The sequence below is a fragment of the Lytechinus pictus genome, chromosome 2 (genome assembly GCF_037042905.1).
Source record: "Lytechinus pictus isolate F3 Inbred chromosome 2, Lp3.0, whole genome shotgun sequence".
In the NCBI taxonomy this organism is placed as follows: Eukaryota; Metazoa; Echinodermata; class Echinoidea; order Temnopleuroida; family Toxopneustidae; genus Lytechinus; species Lytechinus pictus.
Genome location: NC_087246.1, coordinates 2,477,621 through 2,494,968, shown reverse-complemented (window position 1 = coordinate 2,494,968; position 17,348 = coordinate 2,477,621). Strand labels below are relative to the sequence as shown.

The following is a 17,348-nucleotide window of genomic DNA, read 5'->3' as shown; positions in this document are numbered from 1 at the left end:
TTTCTTTCTCTTTATTCTTTTTTTTAATATAAGGATAGGATTTAAAAACATGTCTCACAATTTAAAACCAGGGCTTTTACTGAAAATATGTTATATAGGCCTACTAGTATGCAAGTAGGATGACAAAGAAAGCAATGAGGAAAATCACAGCTCCAATCCTATGTATTTTTCATTTTATTTATTTTCAAAAACACACATTTTATCCTTTCTTGCGATCGAAGGAAAGATCCCTTTATAAGGTTCAAGTAGTACAAGAAAATAATCTTATAGATCAAGTGCCGGCAGGGTATTTTGATAAGGGGTGGAGGAGCAAGACAAGCAAATATAAAGATACCATTTTAAAGCGAAACATAAGAAAAGATAATAACTTTGCCAACGAGGTAAAAAAAATAATATTACATCGGTCGTGACACTTTAAGGATGGAAAATAGTTTGAAAATATATAGATACAAACTTCATACAAATTAGAAAAAAGAAGCAAAATAAACTGCCATCATATGTCAACAGAGATACAAGATTGTTCTTGCAATTAAAAAACATATTTACAAACTATATATAGCCTCGCATCATAAAAATAGATTGAAAATATACAAATTTATTTGATTTAAAAAGAAATAGATATAAACCAGCCTGGCTAACATATTGCAAGGTTGCAAAGATATAAACCGGTGATATAAAGAAAAAAAAATAGGCCTTAAAATGGAAATTAAATATCCTATTTTTAGTTTATCCTATTCCACCTGTAAAATAGAAAAAATATTGTGAATAGGAGAACAAATATTGAAGTAATTCTATTTGTAAAATATATTTGTAAGAAAATAGGTCCTTTTTACTAAAAAAAAATAAATAAAAAAATAGATGGGAAACTTGGAAAAATGTATTTTCTCGCAATAAAAACTTCAAGGGGCTAGTATCGCATTAAAACTTGGTTATCAAACATGTAAAACAAAATCTTAGATAGCATTTTAACTGAGATTTATTTTTTAATCAACATTCAACGCTGAACTTTCTTATGTTAATTGTTTATCAATATTTTGTGAAAACAGATAGTGTGCACATCGTCATGAATATTCATTTGGTGGGCTGATGATGTGACATTCCCATTTTCCTTTTTTAATGTTAGATATGAAATTATGATTATCTAATTTTTTCAATACATGTGTAAATAATGTGTCTCCATTGTAATGAAGTTGCTGCATTAAATAACTAATGCGGTTAATCAGTTGTCATTCCAATTGTTTAAGTTCTTGGTAGAAATATGTTGAATAAACCTAATTTCATATAATGTACAAAAGAACATGGGATATGACATCATCAGCCCACCTAATTAATATTCATGAGACATGCCTAAATAAAACTGTTTCATGGGAATATTGCAAATACTTAAAATTCAACTTAACTTCGTTATTTGTCATCCGATTTTGAATAAATTTTAAGCATTTTGCTCTGTGAATTTTACTCTATTTATTGATTATCTCTAGCCTTGACCTCCCCTTCAATTATTTTCTTGTATTGTTAGAAAGAGATGGATGAAGTAGAATAATACGTTCATGCTTATGTTTTTATTCATTACAATATCTCTTTGAAATTCAACCCGGCTTCCTCACAACCATTAAGCTCTAAGGGTGTTAGGTGTGTCCTGTATGTTTCAACACGTACCCTTTTATTTTTTATTATTCATCCTGTTTTTTTATGAAAAATAAGTGGCGAACAAACAAAACAAATGATAATTGAAATTTAAAAGAGCGCATGAAAAAGAAATAACCCTGAAAACGAACAAGAGTCCTCAAAATATAAGTTGCCCATTTTGGGGTCAATAATTTTTCGCATTTTTCAGTTCGCGCTTTGCTCCTAGTTTTGATCTAGTACGTATAGTACCCTTTCTCGTAGAAATAGAAGCTATCAAACTTAAAACCTCTGAGTCTCAGTAGGCATAACCCCCCCCCTCGCTGATATAGACCTACACAATGGGACAGGGTGAAATATAATTTTCAAATAGGGCCTATATGTCACAATCTAGCTATCACAAAATTAAATTTTCATATAAAAATTGTACTTTTTAAAATGAATGGTGCCCTTTTAAGCCTTATGGCCTTTTTAAAATATAAGACTCAATACCCCACTGACCTCTAGCTCCCGAAACTGAAGAAAAAAGATAAATCCCTCACTGGAAATAAAAAAAATTAGTCTGTGGTACAAACAGGGCTTCCATGCAAGTACTGAAGGAAACTAAATTTTTCATGTACCACAGAAAATACACCATAACGTCTGTGATACAGTTTCAGTCATATTTCTGGGGTGGCTGCATGAAAAGTACCGCAGGAAATTTTGAAAGTATAGCACTGGGGTTGCCATAGAATTTTAGAAGTGCCTAATTGAGTCCTGCAGGAAATTTCAAAATTTTCATTTACCACAGAAGTATCACAGAAGTATCACATAGAAGTGCCTTTAAGGACGTTCCACAGTTATGTTTGTGCGCATTATGATCTGCGCATAGTTTACACTCTGCGCGCTGACGTCACAATGGATGAACAGGTGATTAATTAGCTATGGGTATGAGCTAATTTTTCTCATCTTCTGCACTTTAACTGCAGATCCGATGCGTCATTTCATGAAGCTAAAAAATGGAATTGTTCCATGGACCATTCCAAAAAAAAATTCTACAATTTCAAAATACTTTACTCTGCATTGCTGCCAAGAATCACGAATATTACCCCCAAGTTTGAATACATGGTAGAGTGGTTTTGATTTTTTTCTTCACATAGATACAAAGCATTCGGCGCATTTTTGGTGTTTTAAAAAGCACATTTGCTCTAATAAAAATGCTGATAGTTTAAAAACAAGCACATGAACCCCTATTTTTTAATGTTTGTACCTCTTAGGTATACCTTTCTCTACAACTCTGCAAATTTTGGTGAAAATGACATGGATTTTGAATAAAATGCAGCATTTATTGTACGTTTGTAGTTTGTTACTGAAATTTTACATTTTTTAGATTGGGATTTTGTTATCGTTTACGCCTTTTTAAAGAAATGACAGCGCTGTTAAACTTAAAATTGCAAACAAATAGCACTATAAATAGATTCTCCATTATAACGATACAATTATTAACTCTCTTGCGAAATTTGATGACTTTTTCATGTATTTTGACTGAGTAATAGAGGTTTAAACTCATTGTAGTAATCTTGGGAGGTCTAAAAATGCCAGATTCTTTTGAATGCGCAATTCTTAAGAACATCAATTTGGGTGAACTTTGAAGCTCTATAGCAGAAAATCAAGCACATGGACCTATGTTAATTTTTGCATATTTCAAATATTAAGGTTCTAAAGTATCTATGTGCAAAGTTTGGTGAAAATGACATGGATTTTACTTTAACTGTGGAACGTCCTTAATAGGATCGAGTACTGCAGGAAATTTCAAAATGTTCATGTACCACAGAAGTATCACAGGGTTTCCATAGAAGTGCGTAGTAATAGGAGTACTGCAGGAAATTTAAAAAATGTTCATATACAACAGAAGTATCGCAGGGTTGTCATAGAAGTACTGCAGGATATTTTAGAATTTTCATGTACAACAGAAGTACGACATAACTATCACAGAGTGATATTGTATACAGTTATGTACAACAGAAGTATCACACAGGTACGACAGAGTACCATTAAGGTATTGCATGAAATTTTCATATTTTCATGTACCACAGAAGTATGACAGAACTATCACAGAGTGATACCACAAAAGTCCTGTGGTAATTCTGTATACAGTTTTGTACAACAGAAGTATCACACAGGTACGACAGAGAACAATTAAGGTATTGCAGGAAATTTTCATATTTTCATGTACCACAGAAGTATGACAGAACTATCACAGAGTGATACCACAAAAGTCCTGTGGTAATTCTGCGGTACTGTCGTGTATGACAGAAGTATCACACAGGTACAACAGAGTACCACTAAAGTACTGCAGGAATTTTTTGTAAGGGTCAAGTGATGTTCGTGTAGTCTCCACTTCACTACTGGAGTACTGCTACAGCCTACACTACGCTACACACCTACCCGGGTAGGTGTGGCGTACATGTGCGGTAGTGTAGCGGTAGTGAAGTGGAGTGGGGCCTACACAAACATCACTTGAGGTAGAGCACCAGTGTTCTGAGTGGAACTTTTCAGGTGTCTAAACCTACTATCATTTGTTGTTGACCGGGAATTACATGCCACCGCACGTCATCAATCATCACGATAATTAAATTCATACTTTGATTTGATTATTTAAACTATTTCTTTTTTTCTCTCTTCTACACACAGATCTGCACAATTGCTGACTCTGGTGACTTCTGGTCTCGGCTTGCTACCTCAATCTGGGAGATTCCATCATGTCCTTTTACTATGATTTGGATATAGCCATTTTTTTCTTCACTCTTTCCAGGACCTACGGTTTGCAAGTTGTGGACTGATAATGATACAAAAGAAAAAAATTCTTTATCAATCTTGGAAACAATTTTGAGCACAGTTTTGGAGAGAACTAAGAAATTTGACTTGGACAGGAATACAGCTTGTCAAAAATAATAACACACAATTTAAAAAGAAAGAACAATTTTAATGTTACTAGGGCATTTTGCGAGAAATGTTATACTCAATCACACGTCCCAAATCAAGGGTAAGTCCTTTGATTAAACATGTAGTTGAATTGCGATTGCAACTCGACCTTATTACGCTTGAATTTGAATTTAAGACTTACGCTTGATTTGCAATTGAACATAAGTTTCTTGCAGTGCCCCATAATTATGTTTTGTTATCAGATATTTAACGTGCTGATTTTTCTCGAAAGGTATAATATATTTGTCCTTTTAAACGGTATTTGAATATGGGTACGCCTTTTATTTGTTTTCCACAATATTTATTGCATGTATGAACAGAAGTGAAATATTTATTGTGAAGCACTGTGAATGTTGTGTGATGGTTTATCATTTTTGTTATAAGACTGAAAGCCTGGTGGATGTGAGGAAGTGGCCTGGATGAAAGAAAAGTGAACATATGTGTCCAATTACTGATTTGCATATTCTAAGACAATTTTGTTTCTGGATAAATTTTGCTATGCATTCCCTACATTAAGAGTAAAGGAGAAGTCCACGCAATCAAAAATTCATTTGAATTTAAAGAAAAATAACAAGATATTGCAGGAAATTTCATAAAAACTTTGATTCAAATTTATATAATTACTATTTTAACAGTTCCGTAAATATAACCTATTGTGATCAGATGAAGAGTTTCCTATCGTCAAATCTGCAAAGAATAAAAAACAAAATGCCACAAAAAATAGAAACGAATGTGATGTGAGTGACAACTCTAATTTGCATATCATTGTTTTGTGTATATGACTGTTTTGAGTAAAAACAACAAGGGAAATCACTCTATTCAAATAATTTTTAGTTGATGTGGACTTGACTTTTAACTCTACCCCTCCCATCCCAAATAAGAGTAGAAATAATCTAATCAAGAACTTGAAAATCAAAAGCAGCAATTAAGAAGCAAGATTTGATAAATACAGGTCTGAATAGAATTTCACAAGAAAATAAAAAGAGAAAAAAAAGATGGGTAGGGACGGGGAAGGAATAAAAAAAAAATACCCAGAAAAAAAAAAAAACGAGTTTCGAACCAGGGTCCTCGCACATGACAAAACAACGGCCAACGCATTTGGCCACAGACCATCGCCCTAACAGGAAGGCATTTTTAAGATATATGAAAGAAAGTCCGCTCGCCGCTGTTTCCTAATAATGCTTCGGCAATTCAACTGCAATTTCAGTAATTTCGCGATGGATATTGCCGTGTTTTTTTTGTGCTTCCTGACTTTGCTACTTAATGAAATTTCATAATTTTTGTTCAGTCATAAAGAAGAATGTCTATGCTTTATATTGACTATAACATTAATGTGACGCAAGTGTGATTTCTACGTGAAAATATGCTTTGTTTATTCACATATATTTCTTGAAAAAAAAAAAAAAATTTAAGCTAAATATCGGTTACCAAAATACGTTAAATGTGCACTTTTTTTCACTGTTCAGTAAATTCAAACTTTTATCTATATAACAAGACCAATCTTAAGAGGAATAAACAATTCTAAGAGCAAAAAACGCTGATTGGAAAGATCGTCTCTAATGGGCTGCTGTCAACTCAGCTGCTCACTGCTCATTGTGTGACGTCACTCAGCTGGAGCTCGCAAGAGGACCGGTGGAAGGCAGAAATATGGCATGAAAATAAATCATTTTTGAGAGCTGATTTCTGCAATCTCTGATCACTATTTTGAAAAGTGAAGTTATATATCTGATTAGTAATACTTCCCCTTTACAATGATGACCACATAAAGTCATTATAAAATACTTTTGATTCTTTGGATGTCTCCTTTAAGCATGCCCATTTTTTTTATGCAGGCCTCTTGAATTATTTACAGGAACGTACATAAAGGATGGGTATACATGGTTTTACTGCAAGGACTATGAAACTATGAAAAACGTTCTTCTTCTTGCAGACCAAATAAAAGATATCCGTCCTCCAGTAAGTTGTTCATTCAACATTTTAAGTGTAGAATGTGAAATGTAAAGATTTATGCTCATTGTGTAGGGACTAGTTACTTTAACCCTATAAAGCTCAGACTATTTTTATATTGCGTAGCCGGGGGAGGGGGGTTAATATTGCCTCCCCCATCAGATCTCTGTTATTGATTGCATAGTGATCGCGACAAAAATTGGTACGCCCGTAAGCCATGACGTAATATTTTGTACCAAAATCTTTCATATTAAAAAAAAAATTATGCTTTGCATGAGGTCATTGAATTCGGCTGTAAATCTTTAAATATTTATCTAAAACTGCTAAATTTTTATTTGGATACTTCGCAGGATTCTTGGCAAAATCAGCAATTTTTTCTTAATTTTTTAAAATATTTTTCTTGACTTTGTCATAGTTTTTTTCGACAAGGACTCGTTGGTGACACTATCTTATAGTCCAGGATAGAAGGGGTCGAACCTTGTTTTTTTATATATACAATGTTTTTTGATGGTTTCTTGTCAATTCGAGGGTGCTGATTCCGAATCTGAATGATGCCACTCGTGTAAGCTTGAGCATTTTCTGCAAATTGGCAAAATCCAATATGGCCGCCAAAATATTCAAATTACCCATGAAAATCATAAAATTGTCCACACATTGGCTTTAAAGTACATGCAATTGTGCTGCCGGAGTGGAATAATATCTGAAAAAATGATTTTTGTCAAAATATTTATTTTCTTGATATCAAAATGGCCGCCATCATAGACCCCTGTACAATATGAATGGGGAAAATTAATTTTTACAAAATTGAGCACTGAAATGCAAGTAATTATGATCTATGAGTGAAGCAATGTCTGTAAACATGATTGCTAACGATATATATCATTTGTTATGTCAGTTATGTGATAAATCCTGTATTTTGATATTCAAAATGGCCTTCAAAAGCCCTAACACTATTATGTACAATGTGAATGGTGACACAAAAAAAATCACAAGAGTGAGCACTAAAATGCATTTTGTTGAGATAAACGAGTGGAATACTGACTAAAAACATTTTTGTTAACGAAATTTATTATTTAACATGCCATGTATGTGATAAACCCTGTATTTTGATATTTAATATGACCGCCAAAGGCCCTAAAATTATGATCTACGATGTGAGGGAGGACAAAAACAATCACAAGGTGAGCACTAAAACGTATTTTTTGTGGTAAATTAGTGGAATACTGTCTTCAAATATAATTTGCAACGAAATATATTATTCGGGTTTCATATTTGTGTTAAATATTGTATTTTTACTTTCAAAATGGCCGCCAAAAGACATTGACTGTATTATGTACAATCGATCTGGGAAACCAATTTTCACATGAGTCAGCACCATAACATGCATATAATTGTGATTTAAGAGTAAAATATTGTCTGAAAACATAATTCCTAACAAGATATATCATTCATTCTGCCAGGTAGGTGATAAATAATGTATTTTGAAAGTCAAAATGGCCGCTACAGGCCCTAACAGTAGGCCTATTATGTACTTTGTGAATGGGAACATATAATTTTAACAGAATTTGGCTTTGCTTGACTAAATGGTGTTGCATGTATGAGTGAAATATCGTCTGAAAATATGATTTTGTAACCAAATAGATCATTTCTTATGTTATTTAGGTGATAAATGCTATATTTAAATTTCAAAATGGCTGCAATATGTTTCTTTTTGGAAATTATCTTTCCCCATTCAAATTTTACATATTAAGATAAGGGACTATGGCGGCCATTTTTCATTTTTAAAAGGCTGCATTCATCACCTTTATGACACAAGCTATGATATATTTCGTTAGAAATCATTGGGTTTAGACAATACTTAACACTTACATCAAAATTAAGCCATTTTCATAGTAAAAATTTTGTCACAATTATCTGTCCCCAGTTACAATGTACATACTACTTTGGGCTATGGCAGCAATTTTGAATTTCAAAGTAAGGCCTTTATTACCTTCTCAACCATTATGTGATGTATTTAGTCAGAAATCATGTTCAAGACCAAATTTTACCTATACATCACATAGTTACGTGCGTTTTTGGTTCTCATTATGGCGATGATTAGTTTCCCTATACGCATGTTACAGAATTTGTAGGGGCTTGTGCGGCCGTTTTGAAAGTCAAAATACAGTATTTATCACCAATGGGAGAGGAAATGTTATATTTCATTTAAAAAAATCACGTTTTCAAACAATATTTTCCTTATACAACAGAATTATATGGATTTCATAGTCAGGCAAATCCTAATTCTTTCAAAAGTATTTGTCCCCATTTACATTGTAGATAATACTGTAAGGGCCCATAGGGGCCATTTTGAATTTTACAATACAGCATTTATCTCATGCATGAAAAATGAAATGATATGTTTCGCCAGAAATCATGTGTTTAGACAATATTTCACTCGTATAGATTACAATTACATTCACTTTATTGTTTTTACTCTTGTGAAAATTAGTTTCTTCATTCGCTTTGTTCATAATACAGATAGGGCCTATGGCAGCCATTTTGAATGTCAACATGCAGCATAATTATCGAAATTGCAAGGGAAATGATATGTTTCGTTAGAAATCCTTGTTGTCAGACAGTGTTACACCAATATTTCGCAGTTATTGGCATTTTAAAGTCAAACAAATTCAAAGGTTGTGAAAATTATTTGTCCCCTTTTATATATTGTACACAGTATAAGGGGTCTATGACAGCCATTTTGAATATCATAATACAGCATTTATCACATTAGATAGTATACAAATGACATAGTTTTGTTAATAGTCATGTTTTCAGACAGTAGTCCACTCGCAGGTCACAATCACATGCAATAATAGTGCTCTTGTTTGAAAAAATATTTTCCCCATTCATATTCTACATAATAAAGTATACAGGGGTTATGGCGGCCATTTTGAGTATCAATAAAATAAATATTTTGTCAAATATCGCTTTTCCAATTGGTATTTCACTTCTGCACAACAACTACATGCATTTTATAGCTAATGTGTTGGCAATTTTATGATTTTCATGGGTAATTTGCATATTTTGGCGGCCATATTGGATTTTGCCAATTTGCGGAAAATGCTCAAGGTTACAAGAGTGGCATCATTCAGATTCGGAATCAGCACCCTCGAATTGACAAGAAACCATAAAAAAACATTGTATATCTAAAAAAACAAGGTTCGACCCCTTGTCTATGGGGCCTATCCTGGACTATTATCCTTTCAATGAATTGCCGTTTGTCTCGCATGCATAGCAGAGCGAGACTGTTGTTGCCGCTTTTCTGACTGCAGCGACTCGGCGGCGTCGTCAACATTGAAATTTTAACCAAGGTTCAGTTAGAAAGTTAACTTAGAAAGTATATGGACCTAGTTCATGAAACCTGAACATAAAGGTAATCAAGTATTACTAAACATCCTGCCTAAATTTCAGGTCACATGACAAAGGGCAAAGGTCATTTAGGGTCAATGAACTGAGACCATGTAGGGGGAATCAATATCGAAAAATTATCCAAGATTAAGTTTTTGAAATATCGTCATAACTTTGAAAGTTTATGGATCTAGTTCATGAGTTTTGGGCATAAGGGTAACTGAACATCCTGAGTTTTGGGTCACATGACCGAGGTCAAAGGTCATTTAGGGTCAACGGACTTAGGCCATGTTGGGGTATTTGTGGAATCATTACTTTAAAACATTATGGATACAGTACATGAAACTTAGACATAAGAGCAAGTATCCCTGAACATCCCATGCTAGTTTCAGGTCACATGACATAGGTCAAAGGTCATTTAGGGTCATTGAACATTGGCTATGTTTGGGGTATTTGTTGAATTGCCATCATAACTTTGAAAGTTTATTGATCTAGTTCATTAAAATGTAGACATACGAGTAATCAAGTATCATTGACCATCTTGCATAAGTTTCGGGTTGCATGATCAAGGTCATTACGGGACAATGAGCATAGTATTTTATAATCATGTGAATGGTGTGTTTGTGAATAATTTTTCACAAGTTTTAAAGTCAGAATTGCATTGCGTAATGCATGTTGGCGAGATTGCTAGAGGTGTTCAACTTTTTATCATTAAGAGTAACACTGATACATTAATGAATTTTAGCTACATTTTTTCCATTGGATTTGTACACGAAGTCACGTTTTTAAGTAATTTTGGGTCTGACATACACATACAAAATTTTGCGCAACTTTGGAAGCACGCAGCTGGGTTTCGAAAAATGTGCTCTTAAAAGTTGCAAGAGATTTAAAATTTGCAATAGTCATGAAACATCGTGGTATGATTTTTTCGCGTGACAGATTTATCACAAAAAGGAGGAGGGCCTTTCCCACCCCATCCCCACCCCCCGTTACATAGGGTTAATGAGTTCCAATAAAATCATGACTTTGATTGGGAGCGTTTTCATGAGTAAAGGTTGCTAAAATCAAGAGTGGCAGCCCTGTTCTTGTTTACCTTTTACACATATTAGTACTATCTATATTGTCATCCTTACAGATTGAGAATCTCTCAGTGCCTTCTCTCTTCCTCGTTGCTGAAGATGACCAATACCAACCATCCAAAGAGCGCATGTTAGAGGTATGGATCATAATCATTTTCCTTGGGCTCCCAGAAGGTTCAAATTATTATCCAAAGCCTTGCATGAAATTTTCATTAACCTCTGGGGTAATAAGTTGCAATTGCTTCACATGGGAAACTTCACGATCCCCGGTTATCTTATTTAGACCTTTCCATATGAAGCACAATTCAGAGACTTTTCATTTCAGGCAGATTCTGCACAGTGGCGTAACAGGCGGGGGGGGGGGGCAGGGGGGCAAGCTGCCCCCCCCCCCCCCTGGCGGAGCTCACCGGGAAAAAAAAAACGGGAAAAAGAAAAAAAAAAAAGGGGGAAGGGAAAGGGAAAGGAAAGAAAAAAAGGGAAAGGGGAAAGGAAAAGGGAAAAGAAAACTAAGAAAAAACATTTTAAAAAAGGGAAAACGGAAAGATAACGGGAAAAGGAAGGAAAAAAACAACAAGTGAGAAAGAACAGTTCGCCCCGATATACAAATACATTAGCATGATTAGTAAGACAGGGAAATAAATTAAAGATGACAAAAAGGCAAACAAAAGCGGGAAATAAAGGCAAAATGGAATTAGCCAAAATCTAAATTGGAAAATAAAGAACAGGGACAAGATAAAGTACACTACCGGGCTGCCGAGGATTGAGATAACGAGCGGGAAGAAAAATGGATGGTATATAGCATAATGTCGTATGAAAGTCTGTCATAAACTTGCTAAATCTCCAAATAAGAGTCAAGACCCCGTGCAGTGGGGGCTCTTCATCTGTAACCTTTAATGGGTTCTATAACGGGCCCCTATATGGACCCTTCCTGCATTAAGCTTTACGTTGAAGCACTGGCGTACCGGGGGTGGTTCCACAGCCAAGGGGAAATAAAAGAAAATAAAGGAGGCAGCGAAATGAGATGAATGAAAAAAATATATGATATGATATTTGCTAAAATGATGTAAAAATCTATCACATAATTATAATTTCATTTTAACAGGCCTTTTTTTCTGGCTCGCTTCGCTCGCTGGTGACTTTTTACAATTTTTCCCACATTTGCTATGGTGTGCCCCTCACAATATTTGGATGATTACGATACACAACTGCATTGAATTTATGTGTTGTGTTAAATCTATATAAATATACACGCAATTTGATTAAAATAAGTGGCCATCTGTAAGGTTTAAAATGGCTTTGATATCAAGAGGTTCCGGGGCTCTGCCTTGGACCCCACCCATAAAGCACTGTTATATGGATGAGTTTGGACCATGGCCCCCAAAAGTTCTACAACCAAAAAAAAAAAATGAGGAAAGAAAGGAAAGTGTATTATATTTTTCTGAATATCACGTTAAAATCTATCTTCATGTTAGATTCTCATGAAAAAGTGATTTTTTATCTCGCTCGCTTCGCTCGCTCGGGACCTAAATTAAGCTACTTCTTGCCAGAAGCGCCATACTCAGCCCCCTCGAGCATATAGAGCTTCGCCCTGATGCTCACAATCATAACAAAAATCCTGCTCACCGTGGCGTACAAAAAACAGAGAAAAAAGGAAAGAGAGGAGGGTGAATATGATATCATCTTTTTAACATTATGTCAAAATCTATCACAAAATTTGATTTTTGCAATAAAAATGTCAAAAAATTTTTGCTCGCTCGCTCGCTTATATATATATATATATTTGCCCGATACGCCATATCGCCCCCTCAAAATTTTTGCCTTAAGACGCCATTGCCTGTTCCATGATATGACCGGGAAAATTTTGGCTCTTGCCCCCCCCCTGGCCACCGACCCCTGTTACGCCGCTGATTCTGCATATAGCTGGTCAGATTCGCACACTTTGTGGAATCGCCCTCACGTAAATTTGGTTGGATAAATATATCCTGGGTTCATAGATAAGAGCATACATGAATTAAACAAAAGTGTTGGCCTCTGCAATTTTTACTTTGGAATGGCAAGGTAAATAGTATTATGTTAAATGTCGGTAATATAGCTTGTCGTTCCAAGTTGGAACCTCTATCATCTGATTAAATTTTAGGATCACACAAGTCGGAGACTACATACATGATTAATTAATCATGATTCATTATACTACATCATCATGTTATGAGCTGACTCTATTTAGATACCTAATGGGATGCAACTAATATCATTTGCTTTTTAAGTGGTGCAAGTCAACGCAGTTTAAAATCAAATCATCCTAATGCCCAATATCCTAAGCAATTTGTCTCAAGTTTTATGCAAGGTAATTGAGTACTGCGTTCAGTACAAACTGATAAAAAATCGTCATCATGTGCAAACTTATACACCCACTCTGTTAAAAATACAAAAAACAATTAGTGTTATTATATTCTACATTATGTTGAAATGATCTATTGTTTCAAAACAAGTTGGAGTGATATCTGTTATTAAATACAGAGTCTTAATTTCTTTTTTTCTTATAACAGTGTCATAGAGAGTGTTCACCGATTAGAATTATCATGGATTGGTTTAAAAATTGATTGATCATAATATATAGATTTATCAACTTTTACTGGTTGATGCATACTCTGAACCACTTAGTTAAATGTTTAACTGTATAAAGCCTTGGCTATTCAAAAGTTGTAATGTAATCATACAACCTGAGGGGTGCTTATTTCAGCATACATGTCATCATCAATGATATTTTGTTGTTGACGAGTTTTTTCTGAAAGGGGCTGAATTTTTCTTTTGTCTAGGTAGCTCTTTTTATATTAATCATCAATTAATTTTTTATTAATCATTAATTAATTAGTATGAAAGTCTAGAAGTGTTATATATTGGTATTATAACCTTAATATGAGAGAAGCAAAGATGACATCTTTGTGCATTTGTTGTTTGTAGGTTATATCTGCCATGAAGAAAGCAGGAAATGGTGATTTGGTGGAGACATTCCACCTAGAAGGTGCAGGACACTTATTGGATGCACCATATATGCCTATCTGTACACAGTCTTCTATCAAATTCCCTACTGTACGCCGTCGTAAGTACATTCATGATAAGAGATATTGCTAGTCAAGTTAATGGCCTGCCTGCAAACCACCAATTTTTTTTTTTTACAGATATTTATTTAAAAAAAATAACTCTATGGTTACCAAGAAGAGTTTTAGTCCATGATAACAACCCAATGTCAATATTTACATAAAGGCTACCTAAATTCATACCAAAAATTAAACAAAAAACATTGGAGAAGGGTTTAAGGAGAATCCATTAATGTTAGTAAATTAATTAGAAGTTTAAACTTTTGATGTGTGACTTCATGTGTGAGGAGCTTCTCCATATATCTTATAGAAAAAATAAATGAAATTTCATTTTCTAAATGGAAATGGTTTTTGTTGTATGTTGAGTACATAACCAGACAAATTATTTCACACCAGCTCCTTAGAGAGAGAGAAAAAATCATGAACCTTTAAATAATTGAAATTTTTTCATTTTATATTTCATGACATTTCGGGCAGCTGCTGGTATATGACGTCACAAATCAAAAGAAAAAATGAAATTCTAATAACATTCTTAATCTTCGATGGATTTACCTCAAACCTTCACCAATTTTCAAAAATTATTTCTTTCTATATTTTTTTTACGATAAACTTGGTCAGGGTACATTTCCCCTCTAATATTTTTTTCTGAGATATATTCCTTATTGATCGAATAGAGATATAAGTGATTTGATTAATAACAATCCTGGTTGTCTTTTGTCCCCCCCCCCCCTGTTTATTTCTCCAGCATATTTCACTACCTGGGGAGGTACGCCACACTTGTATGCCCACTCTGTAGAGAAATCCTGGAGAAAAGTGATAGAATACTTCAACCATCATCTCAAACCAACACAAACATACAGATAAACCAGTCACTATTATGACAATACTAACAAATATGTCAGCAGGACTGGATCAAGAGATTTGCAAGTACCAAAAGCACTGTTTTTAGTGCTTTTCAGGACTACCTTTTCATGGGAGTTTCATGAAGCCTCTTTTCATTGATATTTACTGACAAGTTAGCTCAGAGCCAATCAGAAGCAAGAATTTCAGTAGAGTAGCTGATAGTTGACAGTCAGTAAATATCACTTTCAGAAAATGCTTCTAATATAAGGGGAATTCATAAACTTCTTGCTCTTGTCAAGAATTTTACTGGGGTGGGAGAGTTCAGATTTTTAGCTAATTTCAGATTTTGTTGGTTTTGATTTTCAGCTTAATTTCAGCTTATTTTAGTTTTCCTCTGTACAAAAACTGTGGGAGCTCTTTCTGTTTCAGCTTTTTTCAACACTCTTAAGCTTTTTTCAAATCTTTTTGTTTGTGACCACTCACACCCCTGATTTTAATTTCAATAATAAAAATGATAAAATGATAATGAAGAGTCAAGCTTTGTTTCACAATATAATGGGGAGAAAATTACATATTTCATATTTCACAAAATAAAACACAAAAGAAATAGTGAATTGGTGATGTCTCTGGTCACCCATTTGCATACCGACCAGGATTTGCAAATAACTGTCTCGTTAAAATTACATAAAACTTAAAAATATATCTTTCTTATTTTACATCCAACTTTGATGAAATTTTCAGCGTTAAAGCTAGAGCATTATCTTAAATTCTACTATAAAGAACATCTTGTATGGATTGGCTTCCACTTTAAAGGTGCTGTAAAGCAAAAGTAGCAATAGCATAATGACAATAGTCATGTCATACGTTGATCTGTTTATCAGTATGTCGCCTTTGGAGCAATATAAACTACAGGCAAATACTTCCCATAAAGACATAAAATGATGGGACCACAGACATTCCTTCATGTTATACAAAATTCAACTTGCTCTCAATTCTTCATTTAAGAAAAAGTGTGAGTATGTGACTAAATGTGTACAAAAAAATTACATGTAACTGTACGTAAATTCTTTATGTTGACTCGGCCCCTGGTCTAAAACTTGTTTCAACTTTAAGGTGATTATTTAATTTCTGGAAGGTGAAGTAATGCAGAATTTAATGTATCATGTAACTTGTATATGTAGTCCTTGAAGGAAAAGTTTGAAGCTGTCTTGCCATTTACACAAATGACAAAATTCAGGTAAGGGTTCAATGCCAAGAAGAGGTATTTTTATGCAAAGAAATATACAGGGTTATCATCTATATTTCATTTTTTTTGTAAAAAGTCATTATGACTTAATTGTGTGAAACAATTACCACAACTTCATAAGCAAATAATAGTTTTATATAATGACATCATATGAATATGCAACGAGTCCCACAAAATATGTTAATGACTCTTTGAATTAATATATTGTAAAAAAATTGTAAATTATATTGTATATGTAAACAAATTTTCGGCATAACTCTTATTGTCTCGCCTGCGTAGCAGAGCGAGACTATAGGCGCCGCTTTTCCGACGGCGACGGCGGCGGCGGCGGCGGCGGCGTCAACATCAAATCTTAACCTAAGGTTAAGTTTTTGAAATGACATCATAACTTAGAAAGTATATGGACCTAGTTCATGAAACTTAGACATAAAGTTAATCAAATATTACTGAACATCCTGCCTGAGTTTCAGGTCACATGACCAAGGTCAAAGGTCATTTAGGGTCAATGAACTTTGACCATGTTGGGAGAATTATTTTCAAAATCTTAACCGAAGGTTAAGTTTTTGAAATGACATCATAACCTAGAAAGTGTATGGACCTAGTTCATGAAACTTGGGCATAAGGTTAATCAAGTATTAGTGAACATCCTGCTCGAGTTTCAGGTCACGTGACCAAGGTCAAAGGTCATTTAGGGTCAATGAACTTTGGTGAAGTTGGGGGTATTTGTTGAATTACTATCATAACTTTAAACATTTATGGATCTAGTTCATGAAACCTGGACATAAGGTTAATCAAGTATTAGTGAACATCCTTCCTGAGTTTCAGGTCACATGACCAAGGTCAAAGGTCATTTAGGGTCAATGAACTTTGGCCAAGTTGGGGGTATTTGTTGAATTACCATCATAACTTTGAAAGTTTATGGATCTAGTTCATGAAACTTGGACATTAGGTTAATCAAGTACCACTGAATATCCTGTGCGAGTTTCAGGTCACATGACCATGGTCAATGGTCATTTAAGGTCAATGAACTTTGGCCGTGTTGGGGGTATTTGTTAAATTACCATCCTAACTCTGAAAGTTTATGGATCTAGTTCATTAAACTTGGACATAAGAGTAATCAAGTATCACTGAAGATCCTGTACGAGTTTCAGGTCA

General features: G+C 34.2%; 1 protein-coding gene across 1 annotated transcript; it reads left to right on the top strand.

Annotated features, from left to right (window-relative positions):
* Positions 1 to 6,427: 6,427 nt before the first annotated feature.
* Positions 6,428 to 16,430, top strand: LOC135156079 (bile acid-CoA:amino acid N-acyltransferase-like). Its single transcript, XM_064107207.1, has 4 exons — positions 6,428 to 6,546; positions 11,063 to 11,143; positions 13,968 to 14,106; positions 14,850 to 16,430. The coding sequence occupies exons 1-4, from the start codon at positions 6,496 to 6,498 to the stop codon at positions 14,966 to 14,968; spliced, it is 390 nt and encodes a 129-aa protein (XP_063963277.1). The 5' UTR covers positions 6,428 to 6,495; the 3' UTR covers positions 14,969 to 16,430.
* Positions 16,431 to 17,348: the final 918 nt, after the last annotated feature.

What these genes read in the sequence shown, in the direction of transcription:
- LOC135156079 (XM_064107207.1), top strand. Translation starts at nt 6,496, where the DNA reads ATGAAAAACGTTCTTCTTCTTGCAGACCAAATAAAAGATATCCGTCCT. An exon ending in TAAAAGATATCCGTCCTCCA is followed by an intron (nt 6,547 to 11,062) that starts GTAAGTTGTTCA and finishes TCATCCTTACAG; the next exon opens with ATTGAGAATCTCTCAGTGCC. An exon ending in CCAAAGAGCGCATGTTAGAG is followed by an intron (nt 11,144 to 13,967) that starts GTATGGATCATA and finishes TGTTGTTTGTAG; the next exon opens with GTTATATCTGCCATGAAGAA.